Raw genomic sequence first — 22,000 nt, 5'->3', positions numbered from 1 at the left:
GAAACCGGAAGATTGCTATGTATTTATTGATGAGTAAAAATAAGAAAAATTGTAGCTGCTACCTTACAGCACATTTTTTGTCTGCAGTCATCACACTTCCCAAAATTAAGTAATTAATTGAAAAGGTAATGCATATATATTGTATAAAATTCAAAAGATACAAAAAGAGATCCGGTGAAAAGTAAATCTTTCTTCTTTTTAAGAGATCTGGGAATTAACAAAGGGATGATAAATAAGTTTAAAAACCATTCTGGAATGTATTTTAAATTTCAGAATGAAATTCTTTAGCCGGGCTTGGTGGCTCAGCCTGTAATCCCACGCCTTTGGGAGGCTGAGGTGAGGGGATTGCCTGAGCCCGCGGGTTCGAGATCCGCCTGGGAAGCGAGACCTCATCTATACAATAAAACAAAAAATCAGCCAGGTGTGGTAGCGCATGCCTGTAATTCCGGCTACTTGGAAGGCTGAGGCAGAAGGATAGCCAGAGCCCAGCAGGTCAAGGCTGCGGTGGCCGGGAGCGGCCATGGCACTCCAGTCTGGGCGACAGAGTGAGACTCCAACTCAAAAAAAAAAGAAATTCTCCAGTCTCCTAAAAGCCTAAAGTTGTTTTACCCAAACACAACACACTTTTTGCTTATATGCGCTAGCGCCATAGAGAATAGTTGTTACTACCTGCTATAGTTTGAATGTTTGGCCCCAAGCCTCAAGTTGAAATTTGATCCCCAATGTTGGAGACGGGGTTTAATGTGAGGTGTTTGGGTTGGGGGGTGGATGCCTCAGGAATGGCTTGGCAAAAAGTAAGTTCCCAGGACAGGGAGTTGTGAAAAGGAGCCTGACACCTCCCCCTGCCCCCACCTTCCACCTCTCTTACTTCTTCTCTCACCATGTCATCTCTGCACACATTGGCTCCCCTTCACCTTCTGCCACGAGTGGAAGCAGCCTGAGGCTTTTATCAGAGACCCAATCTTCTAGCCAGAAGATTTTTGACCCAACTAAACCTTTTTCTTTATAAATTACTCAGCCTCAGATATTCCTTTACAGTGAAACTAAATGAACTAAGATACAACTCAAACAATTCATACAGTATTCTATTAAGTATGATAAAGTTCTACCCTTTGTCAAATCTTGGGAAAATGGAATTTAACTTACTTTCTTATGTATAGAAAAGGGTTAACATATCAGGCCTGAGGTTGCTATCTCTAAAAAGTCCTGCTTGCAAGGTTAGATCTTAGCTGGTATCTGGGAACTTGGATTTTGAGAGTGTTAAAACCATTTCCTAACTACTGTGCCAAAATTTTGTTAGAGGCAATACATTTTATGATCAACATCCGCTTTCCTTTTGGGAAAATTTGGCATGTGTTAGACAGAAGATGTCTGTGTGATCAACTGACAACAAAACACTTGGGTGTTGACTCCATTCTGGGTTTTTCTGGGAAGAAACATAGCATACATGTGGTTGCATTTTCATTGTTGCAGGAAGTGCTATGGTAGGAAAAATGTATTAGGAAGTCTAATACATGGAATTCTCTAGACACACAGCCTTATGTTCTGACTACAGATCCTCACTTGCTTAAACTGTATGTTCAGTCTTGTGAGTCCTTCTAGTACATCTCCAATCACTGGAGTGGTCTTGGAGACCCCCAAGAAAAATATGTTTTCAATAATGTATCATACAAATTTCAAATTATACAACTTTTTTTTTTTTTAGTAGAGGTGGGGTCTCACTATGTTGCACAGGCTGGTCTCAAACTCCTGGGCGCAAGTGATCCTCTCACCTTGGCCTTCCAAAGTGCTGGGATTACATGTGTGAGCCACCATGCTGGCCAGAAATTATACAAATTTTATTTGTTGCTTGGCATACTAATCTTGCTTTCAATTTGTTGACATTTCGCACAAAATGCACGTACATTTATTTTCTTTGTTGACAGTGTATTTTCTGTTAGTTCTTATGTATTACCCTTTAGGATGAAATGGGTTAAATAAAAACATATACACTGACTATGCCCCTATACAAAACATATCTCGACAAAGAGGACAAAAGAGAAAAGTATGTGAAGAAAATATTAATAACAAAAAACATTAACAAAAGTATAAACAAAATTCTGCTTATTAAGTATTCCACATCATGAAGAATCTGAAAAAAAGCACAGAACAGCTTTTTGGTTTGATATTAAGTCTTGAAGTTTTAAAAAAGTTACCACATATTTGATACACTCATATTCATATTAATACAAACAGTATATAAAGCCAAATAAAATGTTTTAAAGTACTGATTGAAAATCTATTATAGTTTGAAAAGAATTTTACAGTGTATAAAATTATGTACCATTTGATTAAAAAATGGGTATTATTTCTATTTAATGCATAAGCAGTTCTACATCTCCAAAGATATTTTCCTTTGGGGTGAAAAATGTTACATCAGATTTTGCTGTTCTGACTTTTAGTCTTTAAGGGAAAGAGAACTTTTTAACAAAGTAAGTTCACAAAGAAGCACTAATTAATTTAAAAGTACAACAAAACATCTAGTCATTCAATTAGACTTCTAAAATAACTATTGAATATATGGCATTGTGTAAGTGACCACTGACCAGAGATAGCCTTTAGTGAAAATAAATCATCATAATTTCAAAATAAAACTATAAATTTCTATCTCAAAATTTCTGCTTTATGTAAATAAGAAAAAAAAGCAAAACTATAGTGGTAGAATATTTTCTTTTTCTTTTCTTTTCTTTTTTTTTGAGTTGGCATCTCACTCCATCGCCCAGGCTAGAGTACAGTGATACACTCATAGCCACCCAGCATCTACCTGTTGGGCTCTGGCGATCCTTCTAACTCAGCCTTCCAAGTTGACGGAACTACAGGCGTGTGTTAACATGCCCAGCTAATTTTTTTTATTTATTATAGGGACAAACTCTCACCAAGTTGCCTGGGCTGGTATCAAACCTGTGGGCTCAGGCAGTCAACTTGCCTCAGCCTCCCAAAGTGCTGGGATTACAGGCTGAGCCACAAGCCCAGCCAGAATATCAAAACTATTAGAGAAAATAATGCTGTGATCTTCGTATCTGTATCAAAAACTGAAAAGAAAAGTCAGAATTATTTAAATGTAGGAAGAAAATGGAACTTACATAAGTTGGTGTTTCCAAGCTATCTGTGTTGACCAGTACTGGCGGAGGATTGGCCTTTAAAGAAATAATTGCAAATTTGTTAGCTTAACAAGAAAATTTAAAAATTACATGCTTATAAATGTTAGAAGCATATAAAATATTTGCTATTTCTTAAATCATAATTTTATATGATAAACAATGTCTCTAGTTTCCAGGACCAAATGGAAAAAATTAGGTATAAGTGGTTGTTACATTTGCTATTGAGAAATAAATTGCTATTTCTGCTAAAACAGCTATGATTTTCTTAAGATTTGAAAAGAAGTTCACCATAATTTTCTCATAAAATTCATGAATATTCTTTAGTATAACAGACAACTCTTCCCAGGTTGTTTACAAATCATTAGGTTTTTTTATTCCCAGAGATCCCATAAAGATTCCAATAATATTATCACCCAGAAAAAAACTGTTCCCCACACTAAACTGTGTTTGATATGAAAAAAAAAAAAAGAAATTAATCGCCAACTTTTAGGAAACAGAAATATACTCTTCATATAAAAGTCCCTGATTATTTTCAGCTCCAACTATTTCTCTCCACTGTTATTCTAGAACCTCTCACAGAGTAACAGTGATTTATTACAGCAAGACAAACAAGCAGAATAATGTACATTTAATTAAGTTTGGATGGAGAAAATTTTGGCTTTCTGGTTAAGTTAGAAGTTATTACTATGTAGATGAAACTAAAGAATAAAATGCAATTAATGCCCAATGAAAAACAACAGAAAATTAACATAATTCCCTTCGAAATTATTCCATCTGTGTATTTAAGATTATGAAAGTACCAAGTCAAACATTTTCAAAGAATAAAAAAGATGGTTCTCCTCTAAACAAACTTTTGGAGATATGTTTACAAACATTAATAGTTCTATTCCAATTAACTAAAGAATTATACATAAAAGCTATATGAGAAAACATTATAACACAAATAACCATTTTCTTTCAAATGAATAGGCTTTTTATGAAAGTAAATATTCAAAGTTCAAATGGTATATTAATTTCAGCAAAGTACTAGATCTGGATTATTTTATGATAAAATGCTTAAAGATAACACAGGTTCATGGTTAAAATAAACATAAAATTAACTACAGTAATTTATGCTTAGTCCTACCACCGAATATAGTAGTCTATTTTTGAATAATACAGTGAAAACCAAACTAATAAACAAAATTTCTACTTGTAAGGATTGCTATTTAAGCAAAGATACTCAACTCAGACATTTGAGATTTTATGAATACTTGAAATTATTCATTTTCCAATGGCATACTCAGATTACTCAAATTATTTCACTTCACTAAAAAAATTAATGATACAACTTAACTGTATTCTGCTTAAAAGCAATTACAGAGGAGGAGGGAAAGAAAGCTACAATAGAAGTTACATTTTTCAAATACTATGGCAAGAAAGCCTGTTGAGTCTAATTTATACCATTATTATTACAATGTTAGTTGCTTATCAGAACCAACTCATCACTATATAGAAGTTGCGTTTTTCATTCTAATCATTTAAAAAGTCTTGCTAATATTGAAATATATACAAACAAAATGATATAAGGTGTTATATTTATTTCAAAATAAAACAATAGAAAGTTGGGAGTGGGAAAGGCTATGAATCAAATAAGAGTGCACATGAGGGCTAGGTGCAGTGGTTCATGCCTATAATCCCAATACTTTGTGAGGTCGAGGTGAAAGGATTGCCTGAGCCCATGGTTTGAGACCAGCTTGGGCAACTTGGCAAGACTTCATCTCTACAGTAAATAAAAAAATTAGCCGGGTGTGGTGGCGCATGCCTGTAGTTCCAGCTACTTGGAAGGATGAGGCAAAAGGATCTCCTGAGCCAAGCAGGTCAAGGCTGTGGTGGCTGTGAGCATGCCATTGTACTCCAGCCTGGGTGGCAGAGTGACATTCCAACTAAAAAAAAAAAGTGCACATGAGGTGATGATTGCTGTGGGTGGGTATAAATGGAATTCGCTGTGCTATTCTTTGTATATTTGAGTATTTTTGAAATTTTGCATAATAAAAAGCAAAGAAATTATATTGAGTCAAATACTCAGTTTATAAGAGGTTAATAGCTAAATATTATGGGCTACAGTCACGATTAAGATAATTAGTATTCACACCACAAAACTGATGTTTATGTCTAAAGTTCATTTCAGAGTAAATATTATACACAGACAAGTAAAAATAATTTGTCATTCTGACATGAAGAACGTTAGATAAGTAACACATGTACAATAAGTTTATTTGTAGCTGTATCTCAGAGTTCAACTAAATGAATGATCATACCCAAAGGGAAACCACAGGAATAAAAGGACTTCAAATTAGACAAAAACCATGAATATTCACATTAAGTATTAATTACGAGTTAAATAAAACCAGATGTCAGGATGATTAGAGAGTCTAGCAAGTTGAGGAGGACAAAAGATGATCCAAAATAAGATCCCATAGAAAGAAATAAAGTTCTAGAAGCATAATGATAAGATTGTCTCAAGTTTGGCCACCTAAAATAATGATAAAAATATCTAAGAGTGATTATACTATTAGGTGCAGAATTTTAAAAATTTATCTTGGAATAAATATACGCTTACCTATTAACATGAGATTTTCTAAGTTCTCATATTACAAAAATAGAAATGGTATCTGACAATTCCTTCAGTTCTCCAATTTGGTGGAGGTGGGAATGAAAGTGAATGGGGTGGTACAATTTGAATGGGTTTGGAGGGTATGATATATAAGTCAGAAAGACACAATATCCCAGCAACAAACCCAAAGTTTATTTTAGGAAGATAACTAAAGAACAGGTTACTTCAGAAGAAACAGATGTAGAAAATTTGGCCATGGAAAATATGTACTTCTGGGTAGCTGAAGTAAAGGGAATGAAAATAAAAAACTGTAGCTAATCTGGCCAATTAAAGACCTTGGGATCCTTGAACAGGACAATGGGTAGAACAGGTTAACACAGAATTATCAACCTTCCTTAGGAGGAAATCAAACAGCAACAATAACAACAAAAAAGACAAGTTAAGAATCTATGTGAAATTTATTTCAAATGAAGAAAAGCAGTTCCCTGTTTCTTGGCTCAAGTGACACTGTATCTCAAGACCTGGTTCTAGGTCTCTTTACCTAATTCTATCACTCAGTGACATTTGAGTATAGGTAAATAACAACTATAATTGAAATTCATTTCCCCATCCGTAAAACGACAGCCATTACAAGAGGATTGTGTGAGGCCCTAGAGAAGTAATATAAAGGAAAATATATTGTAAATCATAGGAACCTATATAAATGTTTACTCTATTATTTACTAACATATATACCATTGTATATATTTCAACTTGTACAATAATAAAGTCTTACAATTCACTTAGAGAAAAGAGCAGGGGTAGCAAAAGGGGGCAAGGATATTTCAAAAGGAGGAACTAACAAGCCCCTAAAAAATCTGGCTCAAGTATCAATAAAAGTTAAGAAACCTAATTTTGCTCACCTAACTCTTTATTTCTTAACAAATGATCTTGTAGTGATTGCTGCTATAACAGACGGACGCATCCTTACAAAATTTCAGAGGGCAATATTACATTTTTTAAAATTGTGTTAAAATAACTATAAGATCCACTTATTTAAAAAGAGTCCAACGTTAACAGTTCAGAAAATGATTTTTTTAAATGTGCATTGTATTTCTTCTTCTCAGCATTTATCAAAGTTTCATTGTTATCTGTTTAATGTCTTTCCTCCCTACTAAATTATATACAAGTGCTTTTCAAATACAGAACTCACAACCCCCCAGAGACTACATCTTGAACTCTAATTTGGGAGACACTACATTAAAAGTTAAATGCTATGACTGAAGTGATCACAGTAGGTTAAAGTGATTGTAAAAACAAATGGAATGAATTCTGGGAAGATGGCAGAGGAGGGAGCACCACAAATCTCTCTCTCCATCTAGATAATAATTTCTGTGGCAGAATCTGTCTGATGTAAATATTTTGGAGCTCTGGAGTCTGCTGAAGGCTAACAACTTCCAGGTGAAGGCTTGGACAGTAAATTGTGGTTAATTTCAGTTATTTTCTGCTTTAAGAAGTAGTAGCTACTTTAAGATTTTAAAGGGTTGAGTCTTAAAGTAGCAGCTACTTTAAGAAGTAGCAGGTGAAGGCTTGGACAGTAAATTGTGGTTAATTTCAGTTATTTTCTGCTTTAAGAAGTAGCAGCTAACCATCACCTCATCCCTCAGTTAACTGTGCAGTTGTGGAGCAACTGACACACAGCTTGCATGAGTCAGGGTAGGCAAAATAGATCCTGCCCTCCAAATATCAAAGATCTGTGCTTTAACTGCTGATGAATGCCTTGATCACAGACAAAGAGGTGACTGTACCTCTCCCCACTGTGGCAAGCCTCTCCTCCTCTGGCTGATGTGACTCTTTCAGGGGATTTTAAAGGGTTGAGTCTATCCTCCTCCCTGCTCCAATCTCAATTCATGTTTCTCTTTTTTCCTCCTTTTGGGAGTCAGACTGAATATTAGGATGTTAAAAAAGTAACCACATGTATGGTGAGAATTAGAAAGTCACTGCATATGCCCAGGGGAAGGCTCAGGTTCAGAAAATATCTGAGAAGACCCCAAGTTTACACCTCAGGCTGATCCCTGACAGCTTATAAACCAATCAGAAAAACAAAACAATAACAAAAAAACAAAAGCCCTAGAGAAGAAGGAGAATCTAATTTCCAGAGTCATCACATTATCAGATTCAGATATGCAATTTTCAAGGAAAAAAATCACAAGAAATACAAAAAAAAGAATGTATGACCCATTCAAAGGAAAAAATATAAACCAACAGTTCTTAAAGACGTTCAAAGAACTAAAAGACATGGACAAAGTCAAGAAAATGGTGTATGAACAAAATGAAAATATCAATAAAGAAAAAATACTAAAAAGAAATTTGAAAAAATCTGGAACTGGAAAATACAATAACCAAAATGAAAACTCACTCAAGGAATTCAAAGGCAGATTTGAGCAGGCAGAAGAAAAATCAGTGAACCTAAAAATAGGAAAAAAGGGACCTGGCTCAGTGGCTCAGCCTGTAATCCCAGCACTTTGGGAGGCCGAGGTGAGTGGATTGCTTGAGCCTGCGGGTTCGATATCCACCTGGACAACTTGGTGAGAAATTTTTTATTTCTCTCTACAATACATAAAAAATTAGCCAGGCGTGGTAGCGCGTGCCTGCAGTTCTGGCTAAGTGGAAGGCTGAGGCGGAAGGATTGCTGGAGCCCAGGAGGTTGAGGTTGCAGTGGCTGGGAGTGTGCTACTGCACTCCAGTCTGGGTGACAGAGTGAGACCCCAACTCAAAAAAAAAAAAAAAAAAAGGAAAAAGGAAATTATCGGGTTTGAAGAACAAAAATAAAAAGGTTAAAGAAAAGTGAACGGAGTCTAAGGGATCAACATATAGGTGAATTTATACACTGTGGGAGGTACATGGGGAAAAAAAAACAGAGACGAGCAGAGAGAGTATCAGAAGAAATAATGGCCAAAACTTTCCAAATTTCCTAAGACATGAAAATAATAATCTAAGAAGCTTAACAACCTCTAAGTAAGATGAAGTCAAAGAGACTCACACTGCAACATGCTATAATAAAACCGTCAAAGGCCAAAAACAAAGGAAGATTTTTGAAAGTAACATGAGAAGTGACTTGTTACATACGAACAATATTCAATAAGATTATCAGCAGACTTTTCATCAGAAACTTGAGAAGCCTAAAGGAAGGTAGAGACATTCAAAGTGCTAAAATAAGACAAAAACTGTCAACTAGGAATCTTATATTCAGTCCCTCAGAAATGAGAAATTCGGACCTTCCTAGATGAACAAAAGCTGAGGGAGTTGTTACCCTAGAAATGCCCTGCAAGAAGTACTAAGGGTAGTCCTGTAAGCTGAAATGAAAAGAAACTAAACAGAAAGTCAGTCATATGAAGCAAAAGATCTCAGTAAAGGTAAATACATGGTAATTATAAAAGCTAATAGTATTTTAACAATGGTTGGGTAAATCTACTTTTGATTTTCTCCATAATTTAAGAGACCAGTAGACTTAAAAATTATTTTTATAAAAATTAACTAAAAGTCAGAAGTTTAAAACCTAATACTAGTAGATAAAGTCCATATTAGTAAATAACTAAAATCAATTATTAGTCTAAAAGATAATATTACTATAACTTTGGTTTGTAACTTCTCATTTTGTCTTCTACATAATTTAAGAAACTAATGAATTAGAAAATAATTAGTTTCTATTTTTGGATATATAATATATAAAGTTTCGATTTTGTGACACCAACAACTAAAAGGTGTGGGGACAAAGCTGTTAAAGGAGCACAGTTTGTATATGTTACTGAACTTAAGCTTGTATAAAGTGAGACTAAGAGTGTTTGGGATGCTAAATGTAATCTCCATGGTAATTCCAAAGAAGATAGCTAAGGAATAGATACAAAGGAAATAAAAAAGGAAGTTAAACATTTCACTACAAAAACCAAAACAAATAAACACCAAACAAGATAGTAATGCAGGAAATGAGAAACTAAAAAGCTATTAGGCATATATTTTTAAAATAGCAAAATGACAAGTCCTTCCTAATTAATAATTACTTTAGATGTCAATAAATTAAAAACTCCAATCAAGGCCGGGCTTGGTGGCTCAGCCTATAATCCCATGCTTTGGGAGGTCAAGGTGAGTGAACTGCCTGAGCCCAAGGGTTCAAGACCCACCTGCGCAACTTCGTGAGACCTCATCTCTGCAATAAATCAAATAATTAGCCGGGCGTGGTAGCGCGCGCCTGTAATTCCAGCTACTTGGAAGGTTGAGGCGGAAGGATCGCCAGAGGCCAGCAGGTCAAGGCTGCGGTGGCCGGGAGCGTGCCACTGCACTCCAGTCTGGGCGACAGAGTGAGAGTCCAACTCAAAAAAAAAAACTCCAATCAAAAGACAGAGATTGACAGAATGTTTTTTTTAAAGATCCAACAATTTGCTTTATACAAGAGACTCACTTTATATCCAAAGGCACCAATATGTTGAAAGTGGAAGACACCGAAAAAGGATGTTCCACGCAAATGATAACCAAAAGAGAGCAGGAGTTGTTATATGAGGAGGCACCCCCCCCAAAAAAACCCCCACAATTATCTTATGAAGAAGGGCGGGCCCCTTGTATACTTGGAATTTGTTTCTCTGGATCGAATAGTCAACCAAAGTTTTTATCTGCAAGTTCTGAGAAGGCTACATCATAGTTTGTGAAAGAAATATCCCAAGTTGTGGCAAACAGGTAACTGATTCTTCTACCATGACAATGTACCTGCCCACAATGTGCTGAGTGTTCAGCAATTTTGGGCCCAAAACAGTATGACTCTCATGCTCCATCCCCCCAATTAACTCAATCTTGCCCTGAGTGAATTTTTTTTGTTTGTTTCCCTGGATAAAAAAAGTCCTCAAAGGGAAACATTTTACCAATGTGGAAGATGTGAAACAAAAAACAGCAGAAGCACTAAAGGGGAACAAAACTGACGAGTTCAAAAATTGTTCTGAGCAGTGGAAAAAGCATCTCAGTAGGCATACTGCATCAAACAGAGGGTATTTTAATGGTGATTAAAGTTTAAACATGTAAGAATAAATACACAATTTTTAATAAAGCTTAGGTTTTTATGGGTCCCCCCCTTTACTCATAAAAGACAAAATAGACTTTAAATAAAAAAAGTTATGAAACAAAGGTATTATATATGTATTAATAAGAGGTTCAAAACAGAAACACATGATAGTCACAAACATTTATGCACCTAATATCCGACCATCAAAATATAAGAAGCAAAAATTAAATTACTACCAATTCTAGAGACAGAAACAAGATTATAAAGGAGTATTATAAGCAAGTGTATGGCAACAAACTGGATAACATAGGTAAAATGGAAAATTCCTAGAAATACAAAACCTACACAGACCTAAAAGTAGTAAGGAGATCGAATCATTAATAAATCTCTTAACAAAGAAAGTACTAGACTTGATGATCTCACTAGTGAATTTTACCAAGCAATTAAAGAAGAACTAACACCAATCATTTTCAATTGTTCCAAAAAATTGAAAAGAAAGGAATATTTCCAAACTCATTTTATGAGGCCAGCGTTACTCTGATATCAAAGCCAAACATACTCAAAAAATCTACAGACCAATATGCTCTATGAACACTGATGCAAAAACCCTCAACAAAATACTAGCAAACTGAATATGGCTGCATGTTAAAAGCATTATATACCACGACCAAGTGGGATGGATTCTTGGAATGCAAGGATGGTTCAACATATAAAAAATCAATGTAATACACCACATATTAACAGAATGAATGGAAATAAGCACGAGAACATCTCAACTGACACAGAAAAAGCATTTGGCAAAATGCAACATATTTTCATAATTAAAATATTCAAACTACGAATAGAAGAAAATTATGCCAACATAATAAAAACATTATACCTAACACTACACCCATACTAAATATTGTACTCAAGGTAAAAGACTGAAAGCTTTTCCTCTAAGACTAGGAGTAAGGCAAGGATGTCTGCTTTCATCACTTGTATTCGACATAACACTAGCTGAATAGCTGAAATTGTAGTCAGAGCAATCTGGCAGGAAAACAAAGACAAAATGAACATTCAAATTGGAAAGGAGGAAGCAAAATTACCTATTCACAAATGATATGATCTTATATGTAGAAAATCCTAAAGATTCCACAAAAAAACTGTTGGAATTAATAAATAAATTCAGCAAAGTAGCAAGATACAAGGTCAGCACCCAAACATCAATTACATGACATTTCTTTTAATACTGAATAATCTAAAAAGGAAATTAGGAAGGCAATTCTGTTTACAATAGCATCAGAAAGAACAAAATACTTAGCTATTAACTTAATCAAGGAGGTTAACAGACTTCTACAATGAAGACTACAAAACGTTTCTAAAAAAAAAAAAACAAAAACAAACAAACAAAAAAACCAAAGCCAGAGGACTTACACTTCCTGATTTCAAATTTTACTACAAAGTTACAATAATCAAAAGACAGACATACAAATGGAATAGAATCCAGAAATAAATACCATATATAAAAATAAATGTAAAATAGATTACAACCTAAACATAAGGTCTAAAATTATAAAACTCTTACAAGGAAAAAAAAGGGCGAAAGTTTTGACAATAATTTACAAGATATGACACAAAGGCACAGGCAATAAAGAAAAACAAAGGCACACTGAACTTCATGAAGATTTAAAAATTTTGTGCATCAAAAGATATAATCAACAATATAAAGGCAATTTCCAGAATGAAAATAAAGTTTTTGCAAACCATATCTCTGATAAGTGGTTGACACTCAGAATATGTAAGAACTCCTAAAACTTAACAACAAAACCAAACAACCTGAATTTTAAAATGCGCAGAGAACTCAGACATTTTCCCAAAGGTATAAAAATGTTCAACAAACAAATAAAAAGATGTCCCACATCCCTAACTAATCACAGGGGAAATGCAAATCAAAATTACAATGAGATACCACCTCATATCCATTAGGTTAATTACTATAAAGAAAACAGAAAACAACTGTTGATAAGGATGTGGAGAAATCGGGATCCTTGTGCACGTTGGTGAAACTCTAAAATGGTTTAACTGCTGTAGAAAACAGCATGGTGGTCCCTCAAAAAAATTAAAAACAGAATTATCATAAGATCATGTAATTCCTCCTCTGAGTACAAATCTCAAAGAATTTAAAGCAGTGTGTTGTAGGGATAGTTTAACACCCATGTTAATAGCAACACTATACACAAGAGCTGAAATATGGAAGCAATCCAAGTGCTCACTGATGAATAAATGGATATGGAAAATGTGGTATTTACATACACACACACACACACTACTCAACCTTCAAAAGGAAGGAAATTCTGATATATAATACAAAATAGATGAACCTTGAGGATATCATGCTAAGTGAAATAAGCAGGCCACTATATTATGACAAATACTGTATGATTCCATTGATAGGAGGTACCTAGTCAAAATCAGAGACATAAAGTAGAACTGTGAATGCTAGGGGTTGGTGAGAATGGAGAGTTACTGTTTAATGGGTATAGGGTTTGTTTTAGAAGATGTAAATAGTAAACAGTTCTGGAGATGGATGATGGTGAGGGGTACACAACAATATGAATGCACTTAATACAACTGAACTGCAAATTTAAAAATGGTTAAATAGTAAATTTTATTTCATATGAATTTTGCAATTTAAAAAAGCTGGTAAAAAATGTAACTTCAATATTATTATGAAAATACACCAAACAGAAATGGAAGAATATTCAACAAAATAAGTAACCTGTTTTCTTTTTGTCATATTCCTGAAGGAAGACAGATCATGGTACTAATCCAGATTAAAGGAGTATAGTGTCATGAAAACTAAATGTAATGAGTGTTCTTCGACAGGTCAAAGGACCTATTCTGTTTTTTTCTACAAAGCACATTATTGAAGCAATTGGTAAAATATAATTAAGGTCTGTAAATTGGATACTAGTGTTATATTAATGTTAATTCCTCAATTTAGTCTACTGTATTGTGGTAATATTCTTTTTTTTTTTTGAGTTGGAGTCTCAAGTCATAGTTTATACTAATGATCCAATCAAGATCCAACACTCAGAAGTTTTGTGAAATTTAAAAGGCCCAGAAGCAATAGGATGCTCTGCTCTGGACTAAATGAAGTGCTAATGTAATTACTCTCATGTTACACTGGAGTTATTTTTAACTTCTCTAGTGTACAATTACATAGTAGACTCCTAGAGGGCAGAGACAATGCTATCTTCATCTTAAATATCTGTATGATTGGGACAACTGCAAAAAACTAAATGAAAACCAGTCTACTCTGAAGCACATATAGGAATATCAAAAAAGATATTCACAAATATAAACCAAAAAAAATTTATTTGCTATAAAGCATCTTCAGCAACACATTAATTATATAATAGCTCTTCAGAATTGATAGAAAAAAGGGTTTAAAGTATCTAGTTTATTAAAGTAGAGTATTTACTCTGGGGGTGGAAACAAGTCTCTGGATTTACTGGGATAATATCACAGAAATTACGTAGTTACACTCCCAGTAACCTCCATGGACTTTTAAAGTGCATTTAAAACCTAAAGTGAAGCTAGGCAGAAGAAATCACCCTTTTTCTTGTGTACATACCCTCACTTGTTTAACTTGTTCCTTGTTTATTTTTTAAACTTGTTTCTGTATCTCAAAGAAATAAGAGATAACACTAATTATATGAATAGCCAAGATTATGTGCCTGCTGTTGTGTTGTATGCTTCCCAGGTATTAATTATCCATTCAACTACTATAAAACACCTCAAGTTAGTATTAGTACCCATCTTCAGTGTTACAGATTAGTGAACAGAAGCTCAGTGTGGTTAAACTGCTGAAGTTACATAGCTAGTCAGTGGCAGGACTAGAATTTCACCTCAGGTCAATGTGACTCTAAAACCTGTATTTTTAAAAGCAAGGCTATCTCAACAATTTCCAAGTTACTGGGATGCTAAGTTAGGAACAGTTGGAGTAAATAAGTGAGAGAATCCTGAATAGAAAAGGGCAAGATCTCAACTTAATATAAGAACTTAACTAATGCAAAAGTCTTAAAGGATTACAGAAAACTATTTTAACATTAAAAAGTTGATTGGGTGACAAGGTAGTAAAAATAAACTTTCAATTCCACTTTTAAAAAAATATTGTACTAATAAACCTTACATATTTGAAAAGAGGATATTACAATAACCCTTACACTGCTCACTTGGAATTATATTTTATTTATAAATTCAGTCTCTTCTCTGCAATATAAAGAATATCCATCTGGATTCATCTATTCAATTCTTGGTGGTTTTATAATGGCTTAACTTTTAATGACTTTCATAAAGGGACAACGATTATACAGAGCGGTTATATTATTACAATTATTACAATTCAGTCTTATTATTACAGTAAGACTATAGTCTCTGTAATACTGTAATTTCCCCTAGAATCCTATGTTGTACAAATGTTCCTACTGATTTTCACTTTTTAGGAGAGGGAAAGGGCACTGAGATGTGAATAATCAGTTGATTTTCCCCCCAATAAAGCTTATGTTGAAACAATATTTATGTAGAAAATATGCTTACCTAAATTTGGTGCTACAGGTCAATAACAGCAAAAATATTGATGAACACATTTATTTACATTTTAAATGACACTGAGATCTTTTGTCCAAAGACCATTATTATTACCTTTAATAATACTTTTGACTTTAGTTAACTGTTAGACGGGCAATTAATGGTTCAAGAGACTACCCCTCAGAACTAGTTAAACTCTGAAGATAAAAAATGATCAGATTTTCTGGCATTCAGCTATTATTTTATTAACTGTTACATATAATTTTTTAAAACAAATTTTTATCTTAGAATAATTTAGACTTACAAAACAGTTGTGAAGACAGCACAGAGAGTTCTTACACTCCAGATACATTGATTATTTTTAACATAAATGATAAACTAATGATAACTAATTAACTAAGTAACAGAAGAATGAATATTTCTAAAGAAGATAAATATATACTGGAAAACAAAATGCTATATAAAATGATACATTCAGTACAAGACCAAGAGTACAGTAATTTTTACTACCTTGAGAAAATAAAACTCTTTAAAGCAAAAATATTTCTAAAACTGTACTTCATACAAAAGATATAACAAACCTAAGGAGATTAAACATGAAAATAAGTTTAGAATGTGTCCTATTCAGTTACAAAATGGCAAATGTTAAATCCATTTTATATTAAATCCCAAATTTTTAATTCCCTAAAATAACAATTAAAAGCCCAAAGTAAATTATCAAATCTAACAAAAAAACAGTTATACAAGAGCACAAAGAAAACATTAAAAGCAAATGAAATTTTTATAAAGAAAAAAAGAAACTAATAAAAACCTGTGATATGGTGGGTAGGATGACAGTATTCTCAGCAGGGACTGGCAGGACAGGGATCACAGGGACAGTGGGAGAGGAGGGAAGAACAGCTTCTGTTGGCTAAAAATCATCAATGACAAAAAATCAGGAAAAAAACAAAACAAAAGGAAAACACATAACAGAAAGTTGTGCCATAAAGATAAATTATAGTTTTCAGAAATAACTAAGAAACAGGTAAAATATTAAAATCATACTTTAAATAATGATGAAATATTCTCCAGAAATTATTTTAGAAATAATTATACCTCCAACAATAATTTTAATGACTGTAGTTAAAATGAGTAACTATTCTTTATGCTTAAATAAAAATAATAAAAGATAATCACTTACAATACGTCTCCTCTAGGAGATAAGACACTTGATTCATAAACAGACTGCAAAATATTTTTCTAGCATTCAGAATATATTTTGACTGCTTTCCTCTTTGCAAAGAACCGAACATAATTTTATTAGACCATCAGACAGGACAATGAACGGCTATAAATCCGCAGACACAAGAGTTAAAGGACTTCAAAACTGAATTTACATCATTTAAAATAATCTGTGCTATTAACTTCTATTATCAAGAACAACAATAACCTGTCTCAACCAGCCTGTAATTCAACTAGCATTTATTGATTGTCTATTATGCACCAGTCATATTTGGCAAAAATATATTTTAAAAGAGAAAACTCGAGCAATTTAATTTAAACTAAAAAGTTTTAACATTTATGTTTAATTATTTGTTAAAGTAATTAAACATAAATGTTAATTTGGCTTGATTCAATTATTATTAATTTTTTTGAGTTGGAGTCTCACTCTATTGCCCAGACTGGAGTGCAGTGGACACTCCCGGCCACCGCAGCCTCGAGCTGCTGGGCTCCGGCGATCCTTCCGCCTCAACCTTCCAAGTAGCTGGAATTACAGGCATGCGCTACCACGCCCGGCGGATTTTTTGATTTATTGTAGAGATGAGGTCTCGCTGTCAGGCGGGTCTCGAACCCGTGGGCTCAGGCAATCCACTCACCTCAGCCCAAAGGTGCTGGATTACAGGCTGAGCCACCGAGCCCAGGTGATTCAATTATTTTTTAAAAGATATAACTAGACCACAGGAAAAGTGTTTATGTAATAAAACCCATCCCTGTAGGCTGGATTAACTCCTAAATAATTGCTTACATATGTAAGAAAGATACCAAAATCAAATCAAGTAGATAAGAGGACACTGTGCATTAACAGAGACTTAAAACAGGAAGAACAAATCGCTAACCTTCAAACTGTGCTTATCTTCACTGATAAACACAAAATAAAATGGCAATGATGACCTCTCTGCCTATCAAATTAGTCAATCAACATTAACTTAAAATGCTATGTAGTTTCTTCCAACAATGTTGCTGAGACACTGGATATCCCATGCAAAAGAATGAAGTTGGATTCCTACCTCACATCACATACAAAAATTAACTCAAAATGTGTCAACAATCTAAATGTAAAATCTAAAACCATAAAACTCTTAAAAGAAAACACAGTCTTCATGACCTTGGATTTGGCAATGGATTATTAGCTCTGTTACCAACAGCTTAAGTGACAAAAGAAAAAAATCAATTAGACTTCATCATAATTAAAATATTTTGTGCACCAAAAGAAAGTGAGAAAATATTTGCAAATCATACATCTGATAAAGGGTTAACATTCAGAATACTTAAAGAACTCCTATAAGTCAACAACAAAAAGACAAACAATCCAATTAAAAATGAGTGAAGGACTTGAACAGACATTTCTATAAATATACAAATGGCCAAGGAACAAATGAAAAGATGCTTAACATCATTAGTCATTAGGGAAATGCAAATAAAAGCTATAATGAGATGATACCATGTCACACCTGCTAGAAAGGCTATAATGATAACAACCAAAACAAAATAAAACAACAGCAAAGTAACAAGTGGTGGCAATGTGGGGAAACTAGAGCCTTCATACTGTACATTGCTGGTAGGAATGTAAAATGGGAAGCCTCTGTGGAAAAGTTTGGTGGTTCCTCAAAAACACAACTATAGAATTAGCATATGATCCAGGAATTCTATTCCCAGACATATACCCCAAAGAAGTGAAAACAAGAACTCAGATAATATAACCAAAAGGTAGAAACAAATCAAGTTTCTATCAACAGATGAATGATAAACAAAATGTGATATTCTGATACATGCTAGAAGACAGATGAACCTTCAAAATACTATGCTAAGTAAAATTAGTCAGATATAAATGGACAAATATTGTATAAACCCATTTAAACAGTCAGTTTTGTTTATATATATTTTACCACAAAAAACCCCCAAAAAACATAAACCAAAAATCCATGTCAGGTGTGTGGCTTACGCCTGCAACCCTAGCACTTTGGGAGGCTGTGAACGGAGGATCACTTGAGGCCAGAAGTTTGAGACTAGTCTAGGCAACATCTCGTCTCTACAAAAAATAAAAAAAATTAGCCAGGCATGGTGGTACACACCTGTAGTCCTAGCTATTCGGGAGGCTGAGGCAGAAAGATCACCTGAGTCCAAGAGATTAAGGCTGCGGTGAGCTATGATTGTACCACTATACCCTAGCCTGGGTGACAGACTGAGACTTCAACTCTCTCTCGTTCTCGTTCTCGTTCTCTCTCTCTTTCTCTCTCTCTCTCTCCAAGAAAAAGTTTAAAATACATGGCAACTTGTCCTCTTACACTGCTGTTGGGGTAACAAATTAATTCAAACTTTAGGAAAAGCAATTGAGCAGTAAATATCTAGAGTTTAAGTTCTTTGAATTAGCAATTCTGGAAATCTACTCCAAGGAAATAATTTAAAAAGTCAATGCTTTAGCTGGGCATTGTGGCAAGATTGCTTGAGGCCAGGAATTCAAGACCAACCTGGGCAACAGTGAGACTCTGACTCTAGAAAAAGCACAAAAAATTTGCTGGGCTTGGAGGTGTGTCTATAGTTTCTGCTATTCCAGAGGTCCAGGCAGGAGGACTGCTTGAGTCCAGGAGTTTGAGGCTGCAGTGAGTTATGACTTTGCCACTAGACACTCCAGCCTGGGTTACAGAGTAAGACCCTGTCTTAAAAAATGCCAATTTTTTTTTTTTTGAGTTGGTGTCTTACTCTGTTGCCCAGACTGGAGTGCAGTGGCTACTGCAGCCTCGTCTGCTGGGTGCCGGCGATCCTTCCGCCTCAGCTTTCCAAGTAGCTGGAACTACAGGTGTGCGCTACCACGCCCAGCTAATTTTTTATTTATTGTAGAGATTATAAGGTTTCGCCAAGTTGCCCAGGCAGGTCTCGAACCCGCAGGTTCAGGCAATCCATTCACCTCAGCCTCCCAAAGGCATGGGATTATAGGCTGAGCCACTGAGCCCGGCTAAGCCAATGTTTTAATACTAATAAGGCATTAACTCCACGGCTTATATTTGTGGAGTATTCTAAATTTCCAAAGGTGTCAGCATGGTTAAGTAAAAAATAATGATTAAAATAATTGTGTAAGACTGAATATGCAATTAAAAATTATCTGTAAGAACAGTCTGAAAATTATATGGGATATTGTTTATGACATAACATTGAGCAAAAAAGAGAAGAAAAAACTAATGTTAAAAAAGATGGAGGCCGGGCATGGTGATTCAAGCCTGTAATCCCAGCGCTTTGGGAAGGTGAGGTGAGAGGAATGCCTGAGCCCACCATCTTTACAATACATCAAAAATTAGTCAGGTGTGGTAGCGTGTGCCTGTAGTTCTGGCTACTCAGAAGGTTGAGGCAGAAGGATTGCCTGAGCCCAGCAGGATGATGCTGGGGTGGCCATGAGCATGCCACTGCACTCCAGCCTGGGCAATGGAGTGAGACTCCAATTAAAAAAAAAAAAAAGAAAAAGAAAGAAATGTTTGGAAGTTAATCTCTAGGGGTAGGATCATGAGTGGCTCTCTGCACCCACCCCTCACTTCTTTATTGTGAATTCTACTTTTCCAGTTGCTGACAATGAACACATAATGATGTTATAAATGCAGGGTGAGTAATGGGAGATCTACTGTACATATTAAGAATAAAATGATATCTTTTACTCTTACAGTCTCTAGAAAATAAACTGAAAATGTATTTCACATTAATTGTTTTAAAAGATACTACAAATTTCAATGATGTTATAAGAATAGGAGAGTTGAAGAAACTATCCTGTTCAACTCTTCATTTTACAACTGAGATTCAGCGTATAAAAGGAAGGCTGTCTAAACTATGGGAGATTAAAGAATTGCTAGACTTTTGTTACCTGAATTTCTTATTGCCTTCAGAAAGAGATTTTTAAACCACTGGTTTTTGTGTTCTCTTTAATGTTTCTAGTCCAAACCAATTACCAGTTTAAGATGGTGAAAAAGTTCTGAAGATGGATGAAGTAACAATATTTGCATAACACTGTGAATGTACTTAATGCCCTTGAACTGTACGCTTCAAGGTGGTTAAAATGATACATTTTATGTTATGTATATGTTACACGTTTAAAAAGTAAGTTACAAATTAAGCTTCAGTGGGTTTGGCTTGGGATTCTATATTGTTCCTATAGAGAAAACATTCTGAATTCCATATTATGAGCTTAAAAATGAATAGTTTATAACATAATAACCATTTCATCAGGATACTTAACATGATCTTTTAAAAATGTTAAAAAAAAAATCTCATAGGCTCTGACTCCTGATTTATGATAAAGTATGAGAAAAAGGGGTTTTGAAAGAATTGTTGCTGGATCAACTTGATATAAATATGGAAAACCAAATGACTATGAATCCTTACCATAAACCATACATAAAATCAACTCCAGATGGTTTGCAGATATAATTGAGAGAAGTAAACAAAATAAAGTTTCCAGAAGACAATACAGTAGAACACTGTTATGATGTTGCTATAGACAATTTCTTAAGAGGGAAGTGCATGCTGCTGAAGCCTAAGAAGGGTGAGAAGAGCATCTGTGTTCAGGGAGTAGAGGGGTGGCAGTAGCCTGGCACAGGATGTTGGAGTCTAAGTAGGGTGAGGAGGTTGTTCACATGGGCAAAGCAGTGGCAGCAGCCTGATGTGTGTTTTTGGAATTCAAGTGAGACAAAGAATGTCTATGAGGCAGTAGCAGTAGTCTGGAATGGGTTTAGGGCATCAGTTGAGTAAAAGGAGGATCTGCTGGTATATTCGCAGAGTGAGGAGGGTGTCCATTAAGGCTCCAACAGTGACAGGAGATTGCTTATATAAAGAGAATTTTGATCCAATAAATAAATACATAGAGGATAACAGGAGCAAGGTTCTTCATGTCAGAAAAAGCAGCTGTAACTTTAGAAAGGCAGAAATTAGCATGAGACCTATGGTGTCAGACTAAAATTAGAGGTATTGGTATAAAAGGTTTTCAATGCATAGAGACACAGAAATATAAACATAAATGTGTGTATAATTATGTATGTATGAACACACACACACACACACATTCATTCCCTAGTTCTACTCATCCAGAGGACCTAGGAATAGTTAACATCCCAAGAACATTAACATACTTAACATCCAGATTTTGATTTCTAAAAACTCATTCTCCAGTTAAAAAAACAAAACATGGGGCCTTATAGAGAAATGGTTGATTCTGGTGCTAGAGCTTAGCAAATACAGTATGAGCCTAGACATCTTGCTGTGCCAGAAAATAAGAAGTGCTTAAAGAATAATAGGGTATGAAAGAACAAAGAAGTCAGCTTAAAGGGCTGCCAATGGCCAGATTGGAAAAAAACACAGACTCAAATAACGGTCACAATGCTATAAACCCAACGAATAAAACAGGAATCTGGGAGTCCATAT

The 22,000-nt window shown here is 34.6% G+C and overlaps 1 protein-coding gene across 1 annotated transcript in view; it reads right to left on the bottom strand.

The window, feature by feature from the left end:
- Nucleotides 1-22,000, bottom strand: part of LOC103257990 (disks large homolog 1-like) — a gene marked incomplete at its 3' end in the record, with an annotated part of 175,682 nt that overhangs the window by 18,176 nt on the left and 135,506 nt on the right. The window contains exons 6-7 of the mRNA XM_021711196.1: nucleotides 16,152-16,250; nucleotides 3,123-3,176 (exon numbers count right to left, since the gene is read on the bottom strand). Of these exons, the coding sequence (XP_021566871.1) occupies nucleotides 3,123-3,176; nucleotides 16,152-16,250 (153 nt within the window). The remainder of the gene's footprint in view (nucleotides 1-3,122; nucleotides 3,177-16,151; nucleotides 16,251-22,000) is intronic.

Source organism: Carlito syrichta, unplaced genomic scaffold (assembly GCF_000164805.1).
Source record: "Carlito syrichta isolate Samal-C Ts95f unplaced genomic scaffold, Tarsius_syrichta-2.0.1 Scaffold82265, whole genome shotgun sequence".
NCBI lineage: Eukaryota > Metazoa > Chordata > Mammalia > Primates > Tarsiidae > Carlito > Carlito syrichta.
Note: the sequence above shows the minus strand (reverse complement) of the source record. Positions and strands in the feature narration are given on the sequence as shown.